Source organism: Girardinichthys multiradiatus, chromosome 14 (genome assembly GCF_021462225.1).
Source record: "Girardinichthys multiradiatus isolate DD_20200921_A chromosome 14, DD_fGirMul_XY1, whole genome shotgun sequence".
NCBI classification, from domain to species: Eukaryota; Metazoa; Chordata; class Actinopteri; order Cyprinodontiformes; family Goodeidae; genus Girardinichthys; species Girardinichthys multiradiatus.
The window spans coordinates 15,560,741-15,585,438 of NC_061807.1; the positions used below are offsets into that span (position 1 = coordinate 15,560,741).

General features: G+C 39.9%; 1 protein-coding gene across 5 annotated transcripts in view; it reads right to left on the bottom strand.

Annotated features, from left to right (window-relative positions):
- The window catches only part of exoc6b (exocyst complex component 6B), a 117,333-nt gene that overhangs the window by 41,890 nt on the left and 50,745 nt on the right, over nucleotides 1-24,698 (bottom strand). For 2 of the 5 annotated variants that reach the window (XM_047384935.1, XM_047384936.1), the window contains exons 16-20: nucleotides 19,289-19,400; nucleotides 18,865-18,999; nucleotides 18,552-18,740; nucleotides 4,430-4,571; nucleotides 1,143-1,216 (exon numbers count right to left, since the gene is read on the bottom strand). In XM_047384935.1, the coding sequence (XP_047240891.1) occupies nucleotides 1,143-1,216; nucleotides 4,430-4,571; nucleotides 18,552-18,740; nucleotides 18,865-18,999; nucleotides 19,289-19,400 (652 nt within the window). Of the gene's footprint in view, nucleotides 1-1,142; nucleotides 1,217-3,291; nucleotides 3,841-4,429; nucleotides 4,572-18,551; nucleotides 18,741-18,864; nucleotides 19,000-19,288; nucleotides 19,401-24,698 lie in introns of those variants that run through there. The other 3 variants (XM_047384937.1, XM_047384938.1, XM_047384939.1) reach the window with 2 other exon arrangements.

A 24,698-nucleotide genomic window follows, 5' to 3' on the forward strand; every position in this document is an offset into this window, starting at 1 on the left:
TTTCATCCCAGATATCCTGACCTGGATCCTGGCAGCAGGTTGAAGCTGAAAACATCTACTGTAGATCATAGCGTTTTATAGATCATCCCAGGGTGATAAGAGAGCAATACTGAGTGATGAAGCTATCTTTATTAAAAAGCATTCACACCTTATTGAAAACATAAAAGAACATTAAATCAGCTTGATTTTTCAAAGCACATAGTCTGCTCACAATCAAATATAATTAGTCTCCATACTCCTCTTAAGCTCTGTAGTATTTCTTTAATAGCGTTTATATATTTTTCTGTAATTAGTCAGATTTTACATTTGGAAAAACAGATCAGAGAAAAGTCTGGAAACATTCAGACTTCATACGTTCCTGCAAAGAAAGACAGGATCTCTGTTGAAGCTTCATGTTTTAAATAAAGTGGGAAAAACACATGAATTCCCACAAATTCCTACAAACTGACCTGAAAAAAACCCCAGATACACACACACACATATATATATATATAAAACCTAAATGCTTATTTAACAATTAAAAAACACATACTTGTGAAGACTAAATAAATAAAAGGATAAAGTAATACAAATAATTTAAAGTAGTACAATATTTAAATGTTCATTTCTCTCCAAATGATGACAAAATAAATAAATAAAAATATTTCTTATCCTCCTGTTTTGTAAGAGTGCTCTTATTTTGTTTGTTAACTGTAATAAATTAAATAATTAGCTTTTGACCAAACTAAAAATAATTACCACCAGGTTTCCTCCTAACGCATTTAACTGCACCTTTAAAAATGTACAAAAGTGTAAAAAAACAAATCTTTGATCTTTGGATTTTTTCAGCGCTACTTTAACTCCTTACCTTCTAGGTGATACCTAAACGACACTTTACTCAGAAAAACAGTTTTTGTCACCATAAATACAGAGAAAAAAAAGAACTCAGGGATAAACATTAAGACAGTCTTTATATTAAAAAATGAAGGAAACAATAAAAAAAACAAAAACCCAGCGATCAGAGAACCAAATGAAGGAAGAAGATGAGGGGTGGGGGGTGGGTAGTATGAGGAGGAGGCAGAAGAAAGATAGTGAGGAGAAGAAGAAGAAAAAGACCAAGAGAAAATGAAGGAGTGAGGACCACGAGGGAGACAAAGACCTACTTGTCTCAAGTCACTGAAGGCCAGAAGCAACGTGTCACCCTGGAAGCCTGCGACCGGGCTGGCTCTGGCAAAACCTGTGGGAAAATACAAACCCACCCCCCACCAGTCCACCCCCGGAGAGAGGGAAGAGAGGAGGAGGAGGAGGAAGAAGAAGAAAAAAGCAGGGTGAAAACGGGAATAATGAAAGACCTGGTCGGATTCGCTATGCATCGGGACAGATTGGCAGACGAATGACAGTGAGGGGGGAGGGGGGTCTGGGGGAGGGTGTTAGAGTCATGTCGCTGGCTGAAAGACAGAGCGAGTGTGTGAGAAAGAGCAGCGTGTGCATGTAAACAACACAGGGTGTAAATACGTGATGGACTGACAGGTTCCACCTGTTTGACCTGTTTGTGCAGCACTTTGTTAGCATGTCTGAGATCAGCTGAGGAACCTTTTGGTCTCCAAAAGGCACCCAGGGGTAGTGCCCGGGGGTCCTACGCAGTATGAGGGGGGGTCTTGGCATCAGCTGGGTCCCGTAAACAAGCAGGGAGGGAACGGGAGAAAAGGGGAAAATTACTGGGATGGAGGATGAGTCTGTGGCCAACGTCCTTCACCTCTGGACAGCCTCACACGCCACAGCACTCATTACACGCCTGCCATCTTCAGTGACCCCTGAAGCACAAGAAAACAGCTCCAGCTCTGCAGATGACTACACATTTGATTTTTATCTTCATGTCTTCCAACAGGTCTCTGTTGATGGACTTTGGTCACCATCAGGACGAGGACAGTGGAGCCAAAGGGGCTGAAGACACGTCTTCAACCTGAAGCATCAGGAAGGTTGTCCTTGGTAGTGTGGTCACTAGTGATGGAGCAAGAGGAACTTTACAGACATGAAAGTGTGTTGTGCCTCTGCATTCAGCCACCTGTTGCCGCGGTTACAGCTGCGGGTCTTTTGGGGAGCTTATCTACCAACTTCAACTTTGTGCCTTTTCTTTGCAAAATAGCTCCAGCTCAGATAGAGATTTTCAAACCTCTATTTGTTCTCTATTGAATTTAGGTCTGGACTTTGACTGGGCCATTCATGAACAAGGTTTGATCCAAACCATTCCACTGTGGGTGGAAAATGAATCTCTGCTCTGGTGTACATCTGCAGCCTTTGACAGGTTTTCCTTCAGGATTGTCCTGTTTGTAGCTCTATCCATCTTCCCAATCAAGTCTGACCAGTTTCACAGCCTCTGCTGAAGAAAAGGATCTCCACACCATGATACTGCCACCACCATGTTTCACTGTAAGCCTGGTGTGGTCAGAGCAATGCGCAGCGTCTCATCTACCCAGAACCCCACGTTCCTTAAAGTCTGGACATCGTTTTTTAACCTAACTCTGTGTTAAACTTCTCCCCAGCTAGATTTATACTGAGATTAAACAAGTAAGCCCTTTTTACTAATTAAGAGACTTGTTTTTGTCTCCTAATTAATCAAATTAATTAAAGCTGCATTCAAGGCTTTCAGAGTAAAGGGACCTGAAGACAAAAACATGCAAATGCTCTAGATTGTCTTTACTTTAACTGGTACAGAAAACAAAAAAAGCTGCTGTGGGACAATTATGCACTACTCTGTGTTGGTCTATCTTGTAAAATCCCAATAAAAGACACTAAATAAAAAACACTATAGTTTGTGGCTGTGACGAGCTTCTCATGGGGCTGCCCTGGTGGAGAGGTTCACCTCCACGGCGGTAAGAGGGCCTGTAAAACTTGGGGAAAAGTGCAAAATCTCTGCACGCACATCCTCGCACAGAACAGCCCACGCTACATTTGTTTCCTTCTTCTTTCCTCTAATTTTATCAGCAGTTCCCTCAAATTCACTTACATTTGTTTCTGTTTTTGCTCCGGTTTTCCTTTTTGCAGCTTCTATTTCTTCCCACCCGCCACAATCCGGAGACCCTCCCATTAATTTATTCTTTAATCTCTTTTTTGTGCTTTTCTCATTTCCTCCTCTTTGCGAACGTACGTTTAATTTCCATCCACAGTCATATATTTACTTTTTTTGTGCCTTCCCTGCGTTTCATTTCATTAAATTCACACCTCACTCATTTAATCCCATTTTTCCCTTTTGTCCAGAACCTTTTCATCCCAATCTACACTAGCCATTCCTTAAAACCCTCAACGCCCTTCAAGCTGCTTTTAGCTCCAAGCTTTTAGATTTTTACAGTTTAAGTTTAACAATTTCTTTATTAACCAACATGTTATATTTTCCCACAATTCTCCTTTTCATCACAAAACTTTTCCTCCTCTAATTCCCAACGTCTTCGCTCCATCTTGTGGTTTTTAACTCTTTCTGAATGTTTGCTTCACATGTGACCCTCCACTGTATCGTCAGCCCAACTTCCGCACCGGTTTGCTCCAGAAAACGAACTCTGCAGCGTCCCTGCAGCTCTGCACGCCTGTCACTTCACATCAGGTCACAAACCCACAGTGTGACCCGCTCTGTGACTCTAAGAACCTTGATCATGTACAAACCAAGCCAACGACGCCTCACGCTCTTTCAAGTCTTTAAATCCTTTATCTGCAAAAAGTCTGCAACCTAAAGGTCTCACAAATCAAGGAGACGGGAGGAGGAGGAGGGGGGAAGAAGGAGGGTGAGGAGCAGCAAGGATGAGGTTTAGGAAGATGATGCGCCCCTCTGAGCCATTATTTGGTTGTTCCACAGCGCCCCCTGCGCTCCTAAAAGCAAACACAGCACTTTAAGAGGTGTTTTTTTTTAAATTGAAATAAACCTTCATTTGCTTCAACTTGTTATTTTTAAAAGACATATTAGTCTAGAAATAGATATGTTTGTCTATCAGAAACAAATGTCAGGAATTGGTTGATTTTATGTGTTTGTGAGTAAAAGTGTAAAAAAAACAAAGCAAGGAGAAAAGGAAAACAGCGGAAAAGGGGAAGAGCGATGCATCTGAAAATAACATCAGCATTATTGTCAATAAAAATAAAATTTCACATCAGATTAAATGTAGTAAAACTGACCAAACATCCAACAACTAAATTATCATAAAGGTTTTTATATATTTATGCTTAAACTTTAATAAATGCAGCAAACAATAAAAACATACACAACTGATTCATTCATGTATTAAATATGTTAAGAATGATTAAGAATCACATAATTATATAAATATTTATTCAACTCAATATTTCCTGGGCTACAATCTAGTGAAATAATTTCAGTTGTCACTATGGATCATAGTGTTACAACGTAACAATGTTAAATATCCGTACATCTGCACATAAACAGAAAGGGAAGGTCGACACTCACTCTCGCACTCCTTCAGGTCGACGTTGAGCTGGTGCAGAGCGCCGATGGAGATCTGCCGGACCTCTGGGTTGAGCAGCAGCTGCATCAGGGAGGTGGACATGTGCTTGCAGGCGGACATGCAGGCCGTCTGCGCGACTTTCCCCTGAGAAAGACGGACAAGCAGATGAGGACGGGACTCTGCAGGATCTCTGTTCGTCCCCTCGGTTGAACGCACAAATCTGCGCTTTGAGTGGCTCATTTTATGTTTCAAATAAGCAAATCTTGAACTGCATGATGATGCATATAAATAATCCAAAAGGACAATAAGGGGCTTTTCTGTAAGGATATTTAACAGCAAAATCAACAGTTTACTTTCAGTAGCTCAACAGTAACTAAAACCGAGCTGAACGGTCACAGAGGTTATAATTTTGACATAAACAACCTAATAATTAACAATTCTCCGACTTACTTAAAGTTAAATCATTTAGAAACTGTTGTGGATAAAAGCTGAGCTAACTGGCTTAAAGATGAATGAATGTCATCACAGTCATATTAAAACTGATTTGACTGACCTGGATAAAGGCTGGATTAAATTGAACCGTTTTCTGAATTTAAATGTCGTTAGCAAAAATATTGCCGCAACTAGTATTAAACTGGCATAGAAACAACAGAACTTATTCAATAGTATAATGACTGGAGTACAACTGAATGCAGTGAACTGGAATTCAAATGTAGGTTTTGTCAGGAAATTCAAGCTACTTAATCTGGATTCTTCAACTGAATTGAAAAGCATTAAACTAATTTTTAACTGAATGGAAATGGAATATACAAAACTTAAATGTTATAATGATTTCCTTTGAACTTGAGTGTATGCAATGGAGTTAAAATACTAATCTGGATTAGCTTTAGGTTTATTGAATTGGAATTAGACAGACTGTCGTTAACTAGATAAACCGGATGAAATAAACTGGGATGAAATGAATGAATTGAATGTCTAATTTGACTGAATCTCAGATCTGTGTTGAATTAGATTATAATTAACATCAGCTGGAATGTAATATTGCTTATAAAACTGATATTACTAAAACAATCCGTGCAACACGACTGAATATGAATTTGTTTAGTTTTAATCTAGATAACTATATCTGAATCTGATCGTTTTGAAATGTGGGCATTTTCATTTCAAACTGACTGTAATAAACCGAATCAAAATTTGAATTGGGATGAACTGGAACCAGAACTACTGACCTGGATTTACCTGTTTTAAACAGGAATACGCGTAACTGGATGTATTAAATCTGACTGAAGTGTCCAACCAGACTGAACTGAATGTAACACATCTAAATAAACAGAGGTTGAATGTAAATAGACGTAATTAAGTGTTAGAATGACTTGTCTAATAACTGAATGGAGCAGGAATGAATTAAATCTAAATTTAACTGGGATAGATTTTGAATTTTCTGTCCATGTTTTAAATGGGATGGAATTAATTGGATTGCGTTATAATCATAAAAATCTTCAATGTAATGAAGTAAAATGAATCAGCTTGAATCGAGCACATATTAAGCCAACGGATTTTAGCTGAAACTGACATATTTTGCTGTCAGACAGCTGTAAATTTTTTTAAACAAGGAAAATCTAAGCCAAACCAAGCGTACTGAGAGCATAGCTTCACTGCCTCTTTATGTGGCCGTGAATGGCTGTGTGGGGGATTAGGTGCTTGATTACAACGGGTTTAATCGGAGGAACTCGGACATTAGTTCTGTTTTTATCCCTGAAAACATTTACTCACCAATCCAGTTTGTCAACTCTGGAGGCTTGCAGTTGAGCTTAATATATTGGTTTTAGCAAGATGCTTTAGGCATTTTAGGACTTATTTGTAGGATCTTTTTCAGTCAGATGCTGATTTTATGAACATTTCATGGATGATAAAGTATCTTATCTTAAAGACGAGTTTATTGTTATTGGATTTGAATTTTAACTGGATCTGAATCTGATCACATGAAACTGGTTCATCAAAAAAAACAAAAAAAAACAAACCTACAAGTAATTTCATTTAAATCCAAGTCAGGCATGATTGATTTGGGAGGATAAACTACAACGTATTAAACTGTATTAAAGGGTGTATTTACACCTGGTAAGTTCTTTGGTGCACTTTATTTGTTTCATTTGGTGTGGTTAGTTTTTACAATGTACTTTTTGCAAGTGAATTATTACTTGTAAACAAAACCACGCGGGTGGCGATCATCGCTCCCATTGGACAGAAATGACAGAGGGCGGGACAGAGCACAGACCCTGATATGGAGGGAAACTATTATAAAAGTAATGCTTCTGCTCTGCATATTTGTGCCGTTTTATAGGTGCAAAATCTTTGTGAGGGTGAAGAGCAGCTCATTCAACACAAGTTTTGTTGTAATTTATAATTTTGGAACCTCGTCAGTGAAAGTGCTTTGCGTGCCCCGTCTTACAACATGCCGACAGACAGCTGATCAGGTATGATTTCAGTACAACGTACACCTTTGCAGCCAGCTATGGTAGCTTGTTAAGTCCAAAGAGAGATATGTTTTCTATAGTTGGGTCGGATCAGGGCTGGTTTATATTCAGACCATAAGCAAACTGCCCCACAGTCCGTTTGGAAGCGGACCGAGACCACCTCAAAAAGTGGGTCTTGGTTCGGTTGTTTGGTCCAGACCAAGGGTCACTTATGTGTATTCACACCTGCACAAAATCTGCATTAAATCTGTGGGCTGAAGTTGAGTCCTTTAATTTTTCTATAAATCACTGTGAAATTAGCTTATTTCAAGCTCCATCTCACTGCCACAATACAAACAAATGAACTGAAACTGAATTTAAATTGGTTTCAGATAAAGACGATAACAAATAACTGTAATAAAAAAATAATAAAACATTCTGATCTGCGTGTAAATCAACTTACCCAAGCGTTTACACAATAAAAATTAAACTAAAATAAAATAAAATACGCAATTAAACTTAGTATCTAAATGCACAGAGTCCCTTAGTGAACTTTTGCCTCAGGTGCAGTTAGGCTGATAAAGCAGCAGAACAGAAACTACAGCAGTGGATGAGGAAGTAAATGATAACACATTAATCCAAAAAACCAAAACATGTGTTGTTGTCTGAGCGGACAGAGGTGTGTGTAGTCTCAGCGATTAGTCAGGGCCTCCGTCTCCATCTCTAAGTCTGCATTCCAACACGATGAAGCGAGCGGATCAAAGGTGGACGGACTGAGCTAAGGCTAAGAACCGGCAGCGAAAGTCAAGAGTCAACCTGAATCAATCTGCGACAAAACACGTTTTGTTTTCTCATAATCATTAAAAGACAATTTTCATTAGACTTCATTTCCTTTTCCTTTAATCCGTTAACGCAGATTTGACGAGATGTTTTGTCGGGAGCGCAAATTAACCTTCTCGCCATCACCAAACGCAGAGACGCAAGAAGGAGGCGGGGGGAGTCGGTGTTTGTACAGAAGGGCCTCATTACACAAATGAGTCCTGACGAGACTTTGATGTGTCTGGCCGACACAGACGGACACAAAGCAACGGGCTTTCAGGTGATTAATAAGAGACAAACATGGGGCCTCTCATTCTGGCCCTCTGGGTTTAATTACCTTCATTAATCAAACACACATGCATGCTCACAGCCAATCAGACAAACATATCAACTGTTTTAACCGGGCATCCTGTTTGAGGAGCTTCTGTAAATCATATAACAGCATTGTTTAAAATATAAGCGGCTCTGATCAAAAACCCGATGCTGAAGCAGCTCTTTGCACCAGGAGTTGCTCTTCCTCCTTTCAGAACACCAGCTGAACTGGGTCAATGTGGGTCATCAGCAGACAGGCCTCCTGATCAACCGTTTTTTTCTCTTACTGGAAAACGTTTTACAGCTTCAACCAAGCAACACACACGACTCGTTTGTAAACGACGCCCTTCGTCACAAAAACCCTGCATACATCACAGGACCCTTGTATATATTTAAAAGGATTTCCTCCGATAAGGCATCCCGAAACAATAAAAACAACAAGAAAAGATCTTTATCTTGATGTTAGGTCAAAAGATTTCCATTTTTATTAACTATGCCAATTCCTAGACATAATAAAAACAATGTTTGGGAGGAAGCAACAGCGGCCATTTATGCCTATAAACAGCCAGCTCTGCTACTGATTTCAGAGTCCAACGTCGTTTCTAAACTGAACTCAAACTGTTTTTATTCCAGAACCATACACAAAACAGGTTGCATTGTAGTAATATCCCAGTTTTTAATGGGAATGATTAGGTTACAACCTCTGTTCTTTTATGGCCTTTCTACACTGGCTTAAGGAAGCAAATTAACAAGAACTTCAGCTGAAAATATTCCCGCTCTTTAACTAAATGTACAAGTCAAACTTTCAGATGTTACAGGCAGACTTTCATATAATTTGGACTTTATTCCAGGAAGCAGTTCAGCTTATTGCTGCTGTGATGAACAGTTTTTTCCCCTCATAGATTCTTTAAATCTGTCTCGTCTTATATAACTCAAACGACAGCAGCAGGATTGTGTTCCTCATGAACCGAGGTCCACCTCAGGAAAGTGTCTGGACCACAGTTCATTCAAGAGGCAGCTTTCACCTCAAACCCAACACACGGCTAACATGTGCGAGGCACATATGTTCGGGAAACGCAGACGTACGACTGGACGGATATCCTCCTCCGATCCGACGCCGCCCTCTGAACTCCCAACACACACTCCACACGGTCCCAGAGGTCAATTATCACAGGGGGAGATGGAGCGTGAAATGAGGTAATTCTATTTACATGGCCTGAATCTGGACGGACTGAAGCCGAAACACAAAAGCACGTCTGTCTGACACAAACGGTGTTGCCTTAGACCTCGGCACGGACGACTGGCAACTATTAGCCTGGAGGAGAGGAGAGGAGAGGAGAGGAGAGGAGAGGAGAGGAGAGGAGAGGAGAGGAGAGGAGAGGAGAGGAGAGGAAAAGGAAAAAAGGAATTTACAGTGGAAGTATTGAAAGAAATCCCATAGATCATCCCTGAAAGCATTAACCAAAGTCACCCACCCAATCAAAAACTCAAGCCTGTGACGTTTCCTCACATTTTTAGCATACAGCTTATTGAATGAATAAACAAATAAAAATATTAAATTAATTGTTTCTAGGGGTACACTGATTACCGATCTTTAAAAAGCCTGACCTGCCGATTCTAGACGATACCGATTTTTTTTTTTTTTTATAACTGACACTGTCTGATGTTATAAGCTCACAATACAACTTCAATGTTCTAATCTTATTTTATTGAAAAACACTAAACGATACCCACAAAACAATACATACTTGTTTTAACTGCACAGGAGGCAGTGCTCTCAAATATAAATAAAACATTTAGAGCATTGCAGTTCCTTTAGTCTTTCATTTTTTCACATTTTAAAAAGAAACAAAACTTGCACAACAGGTTAGACAAGTAGATAAGATCGGTTTCACATGTAAGTATCAGCCGATCATCGATCTCCCAAAATTAAGGTAGAAAATAGGGGTTGCACTGATTGAAGGGCCGGCCGATTGATCAGTGCACCCCCTATTTTCTAAACAACTAAAACAGCTCTGGGAAATAAACACAAGAACACAAGGGCAGGATTAATAAACAAAGCAAGTGAAGTGGAAGTTATCAATGAAGTAAGGACAACAAACAAACAAAAAACACAGAAGCTGTTGATGTTTCTACCTAATTTCTCTCCTTTCTAAATAAGCTCAGAAACTTCCATCTCCTCCTCCCTCCAACTAAAGAGTGCTGTTCATCAATGCTCATTAAAAACTGCAGTGCTCCTAACGACTGAACAAACAGACAAAAGAGAAGGAAAGAAGGCAAGGTGGAAAAGGAGGGATAGACGACGACAAACGAGTCTGGTCGGGACGAGAGACAGAAAACACAAAGAACCTAATAATTAAAGAGAAAGAAAAACTAATACAAAATAAAGATCAATGCATTTAACTTACCACATTATTTATAACTGTAATAATGTTGGCTTTTTATTAAAAAGCTATCAAGAAATCATCTAATTTGACCATTTTAAGCCTCTTACAAAGCAATGCTACAAAAACAGTGGCTCTGTTAAGACATGTTAAGATTGAAGGTTTTTTAGTCCATAAAAAAATATTTTAATGCTTTACAAACTTTAGAGAATCTGAATCAACTTTATTGGCTTTATTTGTGAGCACAAACAAGGTATTTGACTTTGGTTTCCACCACTCATGTAGTCTACCGACATCAGTTCAAACAACAACCACAAATAAATAAGGACAAGGAACAGAATAGTGTGCGTGGTTTTTTATATTTTCTTTTCGACGTATAGATAAGATGGAAGGCAGGTTGTGGCAATGCAATGTGCTCCTTTGTTTCACACCAGAGTAGCTGACTACTCAGACTGTGAGGTGTTCATTATGTTAATCAGAGAGACAGCCTGGGGGAAGAAACTGGCTCTGTAGCACCGACCTGAAGGTAAAAGTGTCCAGGATGTGTGGGGTCTGCAGAGACGTTAGCTGTCCTTTTCCTGACCCTAGCCCGGTACAAGTCCTGAATGGAGGGAAGCTCAGTCCTGATGATCCTCTATGCAGACCTAATTGCTCGTTGCAGTTTGGACCTGTCCTGCTTTGTAGATGAGCCAAACCCCACAGAGAGTTTAGTTCCAGGTGGTTCTGAGCACATCAGTCTCATCTATCCTTAAATTTGAACATCTTTACCATTTAGAGTTGAAAACAAAAGTTTTTAAATGCGTTCGAAAATAATTTCCCAATATTATTAAAAACGTCTGCAGATTCAGGAGAAGAAAACCCCTCAAATCCTATTTACTGCAATATATGATGAAGGGGGCCATATGAGGAGAGATAAACAGGTGTTAATGTAGTTGCTACAAAGACAAAAAAAACATTTGATTCATTCAGAAATGTAACATTACCAGGTTTATATCTTTTCTATTATTTTTCTTAGAGCATAAATGCCTATTTCTATTTTTAATAGAGAAAATATTACATTCGATAACATTTGAAAATAATATAAAATCAGCCTTTAGGAGATTTTTGGATGGTAACATAGATAAAATAAACATTAAATGATTAAAAGATAACTGCTAATTTATATTAAAAGATAAAACAAATGAAAAGGTAATTATCAAATGCCCATGTGCTAATTTAGGCTTAAGGACAAATAGTTCAAGTTTGGATTCCCAACAGACAGCAATGCAGGGTTAGAGGCAACTACAACGTGACTTGTGAACTTCTCTGTTAAAAGGTTACATTAACTGGTCCGTTAATCTGGTCATCTACTCCCTGTAAGTGAGGGAAAGGTGTAGGAGCCTTCTTTCAGCCAGCTGACCAGCAGTGCAGAGTGGGAACAGGAGGCACTGCTTTAATCTATCTTCATAGAGATGAAGAAATGATTGACCACATCTGCGGTGAGATTGTATATCACTTTTCTAACGTTTCTTCCATTCACTACATATGTGGCTTTGAAGGGCCAGACAAAATGTCAGAAAACTGAAGTTCAGACATAAACGGAGGTGTTCTAGTAAGAACGTTTTGATAGCTAAATTACCTTGTGGAGTTAAACTATCACAAGTAAAAGGATTATGTAGAGAAAAGTAAGACTTGCAAAAACCAAACATGACTCCCTGATATAAAATATTGTGGTGACACAGTTGTATCATCTGAGTAACAATGCTGGTCAGAACAGGAGCAGAAATTATTACTCAATCGACCTGAAATGCTGCCAGACTTTGTGATTTAGTTAACAGCTTTTATAACCTGTGGTCATTGGCCAACATGGTGACTAATAGGCAGACTGAGCCTGTTACAGACAACCTATAAATCCTACCCTTGGCTGCTGAATTTGAATTTAACTTAAATATGCTTTTGTTTAGTTGTTTTCCAATCTTTGAATTAAAGAAGTGTGGTTATTTTGGCTGTTCCTGCTAAATCTGGCACATTCAGAAGTACTTTTACTGAACGGTTAGTACAGTTTCCATGATATTTCAGTACAACCTGCGAAAATACAGGTCCTTCTCAAACTATTAGCATATTGTGATAAAGTTCATTATTTTCCATAATGTCATGATGAAAATTTAACAATCATATATTTTAGATTCATTGCACACTAACTGAAATATTTCAGGTCTTTTATTGTCTTAATACGGATGATTTTGGCATACAGCTCATGAAAACCCAAAATTCCTATCTCACAAAATTAGCATATTTCATCCGACCAATAAAAGAAAAGTGTTTTTAATACAAAAAACATCAACCTTCAAATAATCATGTACAGTTATGCACTCAATACTTGGTCGGGAATCCTTTTGCAGAAATGACTGCTTCAATGCGGCGTGGCATGGAGGCAATCAGCCTGTGGCACTGCTGAGGTCTTATGGAGGCCCAGGATGCTTCGATAGCGGCCTTTAGCTCATCCAGAGTGTTGGGTCTTGAGTCTCTCAACGTTCTCTTCACAATATCCCACAGATTCTCTATGGGGTTCAGGTCAGGAGAGTTGGCAGGCCAATTGAGCACAGTGATACCATAGTCAGTAAACCATTTACCAATGGTTTTGGCACTGTGAGCAGGTGCCAGGTTGTGCTGAAAAATGAAATCTTCATCTCCATAAAGCTTTTCAGCAGATGGAAGCATGAAGTGCTCCAAAATCTCCTGATAGCTAGCTGCATTGACCCTGCCCTTGATAAAACACAGTGGACCAACACCAGCAGCTGACACGACACCCCAGACCATCACTGACTGTGGGTACTTGACACTGGACTTCTGGCATTTTGGCATTTCCTTCTCCCCAGTCTTCCTCCAGACTCTGGCACCTTGATTTCTGAATGACATGCAGAATTTGCTTTCATCCGAAAAAAGTACTTTGGACCACTGAGCAACAGTCCAGTACTGCTTCTCTGTAGCCCAGGTCAGGCGCTTCTGCCGCTGTTTCTGGTTCAAAAGTGGCTTGACCTGGGGAATGCGGCACCTGTAGCCCATTTCCTGCACACGCCTGTGCACGATGGCTCTGGATGTTTCTACTCCAGACTCAGTCCACTGCTTCCGCAGGTCCACCAAGGTCTGGAATCGGCCCTTCTCCACAATCTTCCTCAGGGTCCGGTCACCTCTTCTCGTTGTGCAGCGTTTTCTGCCACACTTTTTCCTTCCCACAGACTTCCCACTGAGGTGCCTTGATACAGCACTCTGGGAACAGCCTATTCGTTCAGAAATTTCTTTCTGTGTCTTACCCTCTTGCTTGAGGGTGTCAATAGTGGCCTTCTGGACAGCAGTCAGGTCAGCAGTCTTACCCATGATTGGGGTTTTGAGTGATGAACCAGGCTGGGAGTTTTAAAGGCCTCAGGAATCTTTTGCAGGTGTTTAGAGTTAACTCGTTGATTCAGATGATTAGGTTCATAGCTCGTTTAGAGACCCTTTTAATGATATGCTAATTTTGTGAGATAGGAATTTTGGGTTTTCATGAGCTGTATGCCAAAATCATCCATATTAAGACAATAAAAGACCTGAAATATTTCAGTTAGTGTGCAATGAATCTAAAATATATGAATGTTAAATTTTCATCATGACATTATGGAAAATAATGAACTTTATCACAATATGCTAATATTTTTTAGAAGGACCTGTAAGTTGTACTTTCTTAGTTTTCTCAAAACATCCCCCAGTAAGACACAGATAAGAAAAACACTCAAAGCCCACATTAGCCCTGTACACAGTTTGACTTTGACGGGAGTATTTTCCTCACTTACACCTAGATCTACTCTGAAAGTTTGTACTTAACAATCCCGTTTGAAAATATAAGCGTAGGAAGCGATTAGCAGATTTAAAATGCTGAACTTTATATTCAGACAATACTGGCCAAACGTAGTAGAACTCAGGAATTATTCAGGGAATTTGTGGTCAGTAAAAAAATCTGATTCATCCCAGAATCAGAAAAAGGCTAAAACAATGATATTTAAGTCAAATATAATATATAAAGCAGAATCTACTCCCCCTTAATGTTCTGAGCAGGTAATTATATATTTGCACCAAATTTAATCAATAACCTAGAGTTGAAAAGCTCCCAATGACAAATTAAAAACAATAACATAAACCTCCTGTGAAATTTAGTATAATTCAATCCGATGCAACTTAGCTTTGAGTGAATTTCCCATCTGAGGGAAGCTGGCTTCAACTCCAGCCTTTTTAATGACAGAAACAGGTTGAGGTAGCAGACGCGCAGCACTGTAAGTCCCATTTCCAACAGCGCACAGCTTCACTGCTCCAAGATGGGATTCGACATGGTACGTAACTAACGGCCATGCAGGACGGCCAAAAGTCAAGAGGTTGTATTGCAGCAGACAACATGATACTGGTGTTTTAGACCCGATTTCAAGTCCAAATTTGCAACGAGGGAGCAGGTTCTGGATGAGAACTAACAGCTACAGGAGCTTAATATGTTTTATGACCGACTAATGAAAATGACATGAGCAGCTACAGGTTTAAAACTTGCAGAACTATAAATGGTTTTTACATTCACGTTACCCAATATCCAGGAAACTATTTGCTTTAGAGCCACAGACAGAACATGAGTGAGGACTTTCACTTCACTATCTGATGAAGATGAGATGAGACAGCGGTATTTGAACCGCAGGCTGGTCGCCTCCATGCCACGCTGCATTGATGCAGTAGCTCATGCAAAAGGAACCCCTACCAAATTTTAAGTGCATATACTGTACCGTACAAGGACACACTTTTACATTCTGGGTTAAAAATCCTTTTATTTGCTTCATTTAATATTCCAATTATTTAAAAATATGAGGTTTTTATTGTCTGTAAGCAAAAACAATCAAAAATAAACCCTCTAATTATATACCACTCTGTATGCAACAAATCCATATATCACTTTTCAATGATTTCTAATTCATTGATATGGCAGTATGTGGAATTAAAGCAAATGGGTTAAATTAAGCATAAATCTAGTTGTTTAGAAGGGCAGGGCCATGAAACCATCTCTTAAACACAACATGAGTAGGTGAGCCGTTATATTTTCCTTCTGCGGCAGGAAAAAACAGTAAACCACATCAAACTCTTCTCCAGGCAAACATGCATCACTGCATTTTTATCACACACGCTTGCTGTTGAACTTATGAGAATTTAAGCGCCATACGAAAGGGTTAAACAGGTCAGTAAGGTCAACACCACGCCACAAATACTCACCGGTAAGGTAGCGTGCTCTACAGGCGTTCCCTATGGTCAGAGACATATATAGACATTACCTGCACTGTAAAATATCCAGATTCTAGTGTTATCATTGGGAAAATGAGAAGTCAGAGCAGAGCTTTAGCTGCAAGGCCACTGGCAGATGGTTCCAGCTCTGTGTGCAGAGTAAGTATTGCACAGGGTCCTCAGAGATTAGGCTAACTCTGACATAATGATGCATCATGGAGAATCGACAGAAAAAATTTAATAACACAGTCAGAAGGTGCTCAGCGCACAACAGAAAGCTGATCAAGAAGCCTCTGAACTCTGAAACCTGGAGGGTTACGAGTCCAAAATTCCCTTCCTAATTCTTACATGATCAGTTTCACCCTGGAGGCCTTTTCCCATTATCCTCATTCCATCTCGATTATTTGAGCCTGGCTAAATTATGAGTGTTATTCTGCAGAGTCCAACTCTGACTGAAGCTATTAGCCTCCTGGATAATGTCTGCAGAGACCTGTTCAACAGTGTCCAACGCTGATGAAGACATCTGATTCTGCTGACATGCGAACACAAAATAAAAGCTGGTTGCTGCAGGACAGTTAGGCTCCCAGTGCCTCTTTCATCCCAACCTATTACAGCGGATCTACTATCAATACATTTTATTTTGTGTTTTATTTGTTTTTTTTCAGATGAATCCATTTTATTAAGACTTTTCTAAGCTTTAGAACTGGGCTGTTTGTTTGTTTCCTCAAGCTGAGGAACTGTGTGTGAAAATTCCTGAAGATCTGCAGTTTCTGAAAATAAATCAGACCAGCCTGTCTGACATTAACAAGCAATGCAACCTTTAAAGTCACTTCAGTGGCCATTCTTCCTTTTTCTGATCCACAGCTTGAACTGTGCTTCAGTAAGTAAATAAATAAAATAATTTATCTTTAAGTCTTGGCTCTTAGAACCTGGGTCTACATCCTCCTCACTGGATGCGTATCTGGTTCATTTCTACAAAACTCGCCTCTTTCACACCACCAGCCCTTCTCTGAGCGCCGTCGTACCACCCAGCCTTTCAGATCCATAGCATCTGATCTACTTAAGAGGCCTCACGCCACGTTTGCCTCCGTGTTCAAGCATGTGTGATGGGGTCATGTCCGGGGCTCTGGGAGAGGGGTGGGTGTGAAGGAAAGCTGATTAGATGTGCTGCTAAAAACTTCGCTCCAGCACCGTCTGTGTGTGGCCTTGTGACCCGGCTGGTCCAGGTCTGGCCGCATAATCCCCTTAAAGCTGATCTGGGTGTGTGTGTGCATCATATGAATCTGTTCATGACCTTTGATCAAAACGGAGTGGAAACAAATGGTCTGTGAGTTTTTGACTTTGTTCTTGGGAGAAATTAAGTCATTAACTTTAATTTAATCAACCTGCAGATAAAGAACAGCGTTTTTTTTTTTACTTCTTAACCATTTTTAAATTGACTTTTGTGGTTTTAGAAACTGTTTAATTTGAGATGCACTGATATGAAAATTTGGGTCCATATCGATACCCAGTATTCATATTGCTGTTATGGTCGTTAATCGATATTCACAGGTATATTACCCATTCAACACCGTGAAAAAAATAACCAACACTGCTGACATTGCCTCTCTGCTTCAGTTAAACACCCACAATTCAGTGCCGCATCACTGTCACAAGACCAAACAAAAACCACATGGCCACCCCCGATACTGATGTTAATGCTGATATATCGGGCATCCCTACATTTAATTAAAAATGTCATTAATCCTAAAAACTGATCAACTGTGCCCAGTTTGAGGCTAACCACAATAAAGATTGCATCAGGAATTTAAAACCTTATAAAAACACTAGAGGTCACGAACAACTCTCAAAACATCCCAAAAATAACATAATTACAGCAATGGCTCTTTATATAAAACCACTGCTGCAATCGGATCCCTTAATAAGCTTTTAGGCATTCTGAATTAATAGGATTGAATTATTTCCTGGCTCCACTGTGCAGCTCTACAAGCTGTAAATGTTGCACTACGGCTTCCTGGCTGAGCATGAGGGGATTACAGCGGGGGCTTTAGTGTCAATAGCCTGTGAATAATCCGGGACTGCTGACCCGACCGGCTCACCCTTTAATGATCTGAGCGCCTCCCATGTCAACGATCTAATCTATAACAAGCCGACACTAACGAACTAAAGCAGATTGTGGAGCCCTGTGATGTGTTATGCTGACACCGTGAAGCGCTTTCACACCAAACAGCAGATTATGGTCTATTCTTCAAACGCATCTCACACAGTGCAAGAAGTAAGTACACCTGTGAATATTTAGGATACCAGGCCTGGTTTACAGGTCTTTTTGGAGTGTCTGAAAGATCTTCAGGTGTGAAGGAACCTCCATCAGCTGTAGGCTGGGGAGCAAACAGATGAGGCTCTTTGCTAAAAACTGGGGAGTGATGCTGGACAAAGTCCTGGATAAAATGCTAGGAAACTGATGAAAAGCTAGAATTTATTAAAAGTATTTGTAACTAAGAAGATGAAGTTGTTTCTTGGTTTTAGTGAATTTTTGACTTTATTTTATTCCACGTTGAAGATCGGAACAGTCCCTGTTTGAATAGGTCTTGTATAGTACAGCACTTTAAACTGTTTTTAAAAGTACTTCTAAAATAAAACGTAAAGAGTAACTGAGCTGGTCACAGAAAAACTATTTAAAGTTTGAATGTTTACTTTGCTCAGTTGGTAATGGAGTCCAGATAAAAGCGTCTTGAGCAGGCAAGGTTAAAACACTTCCTGGAGAACTACTGATCAATCTGGCAGCTTGAAAGGAAAATATCAAGCTTTTAAAGGTTAGTTAGAAACTTTACACAGTGGCGAACATCCCACATCTGCAGAACGGTTGCTGTTAATGTGGGGGTACTAACCGGCAGGTTGGTGAAGACACTAAACGTGCTCCTCAGAAACGCGATCAAGTCAACCAGGTAGTCGCTGGTCGTTAGATTCCCGCTTCCCTGCGCGGACGACATCCAGTCGTTATCGGCCAGTTGCAGGAACTGGTCAATCTTGGCGTTCAGGCTGGTGTAGATCTCCGCCTCAGCTGCATGACGGGCATCCTGTGTCATGACAGCGGGGGATTTTATGCATATATTACAACTATGAAATATAAACAAAACAGCTGGTTTATTTGGAGAAATGAAAGCAGAAGATAAACAGGTGATTCAAGTGAAGCGCTCTCACTTTAAACGTTGACGTCCCGTACAGCTTGGTGGCGTTCATCGTGTCCGGAGGAACGTTTGTTATGTTGGATATGAACTCCTCCAGGAAATGGCAGCTCTGCTCCAGGTGGGTGGTGTTAATAATCACCTGTACCAACTACACAGACAGACACACTGTATCAGGCACTTTTTAAAATTGTTTACTGCGACCGAACAAAATCCAACAAAACAAGATCCTGTTGGAAAATATAAACAAATGCTCGTCACTTTTTGGAATGGTGGAAAAGGTTCCATTTCTCCCCAAAATACTGGGTAGGAATTGTGTTTGCTTAAAGAGAAACGAATGATGAAAAAGAGACCTCTCCACCTTAAAGGGACGGACATCAGCCCAGTTATTATTCCTACTATTATAATCTCAGTCGGGTACTTCCAGAACTCGCATTTACCTCTGCCAGGCCCACATTCTTCTTCTTGATGGCGTACTGCAGACAGTTACTGAGGGTTCTGGTCAACAACAGGTTTGTCGACTTGCGGATCATGTCGTCTATCTCCGTGGAACTAAAGACAAAAGAATCACAGCGTCTTGCAAAGTGTTCAAACCCCCCTTAGATGTTTTCCAATCAGCCACTGACCTATTTTTATTTGAATTTTATGTTACGGATCAAAACAGTGCCTTGCGGTAAAGTGGAAGGAAAACGATACATAGTGTCTAAATGTTTTTATAGTAAAAATCTAGAAAGTGTGGTGTGCATTTGTATTCAGCCCTCCTGAGTAAATACTTTGTAGAACAAACAGCTGTAAGCCTGTTGGGGCATTTTTCTACCAGCTGTGTTTGATTTCTGCTTATTCTTTGCAACATTGTTTAAACTCGGTCGGGTTGTGTGGAGAGCATCTGTGAACATCATTCTCAGCGGGATGCAGAGTAGGTCTGGACTTTGACTAGGCCGTTCTGATCAAAATCATTTCACGGTAGTGCTGGCTGTATGCTTAGAGTCGTCGTCCTGCCAGAAGACGAACCTCTGCCTCGATCTCAAGTCTTCTGCAGCCTCTCCATCTTCTCATCCCTTTCCAATCTGAACAAAAGCATCTACGCATCATGATGCTGCCACCCCCATGCTTCACCGTGGGGATGGTGTGTTCAGGGTAATGTCAAGTGTTCGATTTCTTTCGCACATTACATTTTGCATGTACTTTCAACCAGAAAGTTTCATTTTGGTCTCATCTGAACAGAGCACCTTCTTTCATTTGTTTGCCGCTTTGTGGCAAACTGCAGAGTGGACTTCCAACAAATTTCTTCTAACAAACCCTTCTATCAACTCTGAGGCCTCACAGGACAACTGTATTTGCACTTTAATTGGGGGACAGGATTTTATTTCAGGGTATCAGATTAAAGGGGTTGAAAACAAAAACATACTTCCTTTTCAAAATTGCACGCTGCTTTGTGTTGGTCTATGAGACCAACCTAACAAATTAAATAAAACCCAATAAATTAAATTAAATTTTGACGTGGTTATGTGACAAAAATGTGAAAAAGTTCAAGTACTTTTGCAGATGACTGAAAATGAATGAGCAAAGAGAAGAGCAACATATCTAACTCTTAACGCCAGAAAAAACAGTTTAAGTGAATTTCTCCAGGATGAATCGTCTGGAAAAAAAACGTCTAAATGTCAGCCAACCTCAATAACATCTTTACCATCTTTAATCTGTCAGACTCATTAAAATGTTCAACACCTTCTTAAATCTCCTGATAAGACCATAATGTTTCAATAAACTGAGGTAAAAAGAGATCCACAAAAAAGCACGTCACCCCTTTCTGAAAACGTTTTCTTACATGATTTTAATAGTCAGTAAATTACCGTCTCTCCACAGCCAACCAGGCAGAGCCCTGAGACGAGCTCAAGTTACCTAATAAAGAAAGTTCACGGCAGAAACGCAGACCAGCTTCACAAAATGACTGACATGCTATCCTTTTTGTTTTGCTTGAAATAAGCCTGATGTTTGGTGAGGAAACTCAGACAAATTTCTGCAGTGCTACCAGGGAGTCCGGTAACATTTTGCATGGCAGCAAGTTCCCCTGGCAAACGGTTTAATAACAGGTTCCTGGAAGAATCAAACTGTACAACAAATGCACAAGAAGGCAGAGGGATCCATGTAAAGGTCTGCAGAGGTGAAAAACATAATGATAATCAGCAGAAGAGAACAGGATCAGTTTCTCCCGCTGAGAAATGATGAATAATCTGTGTTTAGTTGGGTTTTTTTGTTCTCGGTCTCTGACTCCAGAACCCTGCGGGTAACACACACACAGACTCATTCCAACCAAATCAGTAAATTGTCTGCGCTTGGAATTCAACCTAAACACACACAGGCGCATGCAGCTTCGCTGGAGGGAGAACGAATGCTGGAATCCCAAACCTCGTCCGTTTCCAAAAAAGCTCAAGAATCCAAAAAAAAACGTTCCAACAACTCAGGCGGGGGGGCATTAAAAAATGTTTTTTAAATTCCTGGAGCAGCAGAAGTGCCGAGTGGACAGAAATTATGTGTGCAGAGAGTGGCAAAAAGTCAGTGTATCCTAGTGAACTCTGTGGGTGTACAAATATAGACGCACCGCAGGGTTCAGATTGAATTTCATTGTATTTATGCTGCCATCAGTCACAATAAACAGCCGGCGGTCGGCTCTGTCAAAGAGAGGCCAGACGACTTCAACGCAGACATGTTAACAACACACTGAGGGATGGATGGAGGGATTCATGCAGAAGAGGATCCAAGAAACACAACAAAACTAATGCTGTTATCAGCAATGTGAACTGATTGGCAAAAATCTACACAATCTTTCCATCTTTCTATCTATCTATCTATCTATCTATCTATCTATCTATCTATCTATCTATCTATCTATCTATCTATCTATCTATCTATCTATCTATCTATCTATCTATCTATCTATCTATCTATCTATCTATCTATCTATCTATCTATCTATCTATCTATCTATCTATCCATCTATCCATCCATCTATCTATCTTTAGACAGTACAGACCAAAGGTTTGGACACACCTTCTCATTCAAAGTTTTTATTTACTTAGCTGCTTTTTTCTTGTCATAATACAAATTTTAACAGTCTTTTCAGTAGGACTATCAGCTGTGTACTGTATCCACCTCCTGCACAATACAACTGATGGTTCCAACCCTATTTGTAAGGCTTGAAATCCCACTTATTAAACCTGACAGGGGACACCTGTGAAGTGAAAACCATTTCAGGTGACTACCTCTTGAAGCTTATCAACAGAATGCCAAGAGTGTGTGGAGCAGTAATCAAAACAAAAGGTGGCTACTTTGAAGAACCTAGAATATAAGACATATTTTCAGTTGTTTCACACTTTTTTGTTCAGTATATAATTCCACATGTGTTAATTCATAGTTTTGATGCCTTCAGTGGGTAGCTACAATATTCATAGTCATGAAAATAAAGACAACTCTTTGAATGAGAAGGTGTGTCCAAACTTTTGGTCTGTACTGTATATACACACACACACACACACACACATATACATCTCCTTGTCATTTCACAATTACGAATTCTAATCAAACCAAAATCTTAAGAGGTTTCTCAAGGCTTCATTTCTCTCCCCAGCCCAGATTATGGAGCACCACAACATCTCTTATGTATCTCTTAATTCCAACTTTATATTTCTGTGTCACCACAGTCCACTACATTGACTGTGTCACAGTGTCCAGCGCATTCAAAATATCAACAATTCTTACAAAGCAATGCAGAAAAGCCAAGAGTCATTGTTTCTGGTCCAACAAATGTACGATTGGAGATCAGTACTCATCTAGCGCAGCACAACACTGAATTGCCTTTTGTATGAGTAGAGCTACATAAATACAATAAATCAACTTGCCCCGATTGACCTTTTTTTATCTATAGTATCGTCAAAATGTTCTAAACTACCTCAGTTTCTATATATCATCCTTTCTAGCAGACGGATTCACTTGTAATAATAAAAAGTGGTATTCATCAACACCTCTTTAGGCTTCCTAAAGGTTGTTTAAAGTTTTTCCATTGAACGTCTTTTTCTTATTTCATACTGGACCATGCTAACATATAGTGTAGTGTACACTTAAACATATAAGAAAAATAGAAAAGTGAAAGACAAAAGAAAAGCTGTTAAGTCAACAACTCTTCTACAAATAACAGTTTCTGAAAATCATGCCAATCGGAAACGAAGCAAAGACTTGAAGCAGGCTCTGAGATGGATCCTCCTTCAATTGACCATCTGCTTTATGACAACAGCTTTTTAGGAATCGCCTTGTTGGTCCTACAATAAATTTTCCGTCAATCAAACAGTGTTATTTTTACATAGACAACTTCAGATACAACAACAAATTGTGTTTCTTGTGGCAGGTCACTGGTAAAGTAACAAAGAAACCCAATTAAAAACGTGATGTTTGCTAAGATGTCTGGTAGGTGAAACAACAGTGGTTCAGTGGCCTTTTTAAGGTTGAATAATTCACAGGTCACAGTCATTTGACCTAAACAAAAAGATTCTGAATATAATCAGGAACTCAGATGAAAAAACTCTTAAAAAGTAGAGTAAAAAGTCTTCGAAAGAACTTCGGTAACCCTAGAAATGCTGAACAAGACCACCCAAAAAGCTTGAAAGAAAGCGTCGCTGCCCGACACCAGAATGCAAATAAATTAGTAACGGCCTAAAACTTGAACAAATGATGCTATCAGGCATTTCTCATGTCTTTTTAGAATATACTGTAAAACGTTTATACCAAAGACAGCGTGTATTTATAAACCAGAGCATTTTGTAGCCTAAGATGAAAAAAGGCAAGCCAGCCACTTAAGTTTCTATGTCCAACTGAGGTGAAACTGTACTTGAAGCTGCAGACAGTCTTGGAGCCCAACACAGTGAGAAACCATGCTCTGCCCATACCCATACAGCTGCTGACCATACTGGGGTTCCTAACACCACAAGCATTTCAGAGGGAACAGCCAGACCAATTTGGACTGTACCAGTGGAGCTTAAGCTGAGGAATACCAACTGTGTGGGATGGACGTAACCATGTGTCGGCTATCCAGCCTTTTCTCCAGTGCTCAACGGGCCACAGGACACCAGTCCATTACAGTGCAACACAGACAGACACAATAACCTTTCACACACACACACAAAAGCACCATCATACGATTAATTTATTGACAGGCAGCATTAATATTCAGTGTACAAATTACTTGAGAAGCACTGATCCAATCACCAACATTATGCTGGTGGCTTAGTTACCACAAATTTAATTTATTGAAATGGACAGCGTGGTTGGGAAGAGACGACAATCTGGAACAATGGAGGACGGTGGCTTCTTGGTGAATAAAATCATTTCATTTTCCTAAAATAATACTTTTGATTAGCATCAAGCCTGCGGCCCCCAGGCATCCTTTCAGCTTCACTGCTGCATGCTAAGTCAGTGTTTTGATTGGGTTACAGAGTACCTCTGTGTTTACAGTATATATGTCAATACACACATTGTAATGTTTGACATGCCTCAGATCCACCTTTTCCCAAGCTCACTTAGCATTGTATTGTATTTTTTACCATGAATGCTTCTGATGGAGAGATTTATAAAAGTGTCCACTGAAGAAATGTCGATGTTTTTGCGGTCAGGCTGCCTTCGAGCAACACCAATCAGGTCTTTACTTCGAGCAGTGTGGCAAAGCAAGCATGGAGTTTCTCAGCAACACTGCTTCACATTCACAGCTTGACACATTCACACCCACAGCTGTCCGCCACCGGGCATCTGAGCGGCAGCTCCTATTTTCACAAATTATTTCCACAAATTATTCAGGGATTACAC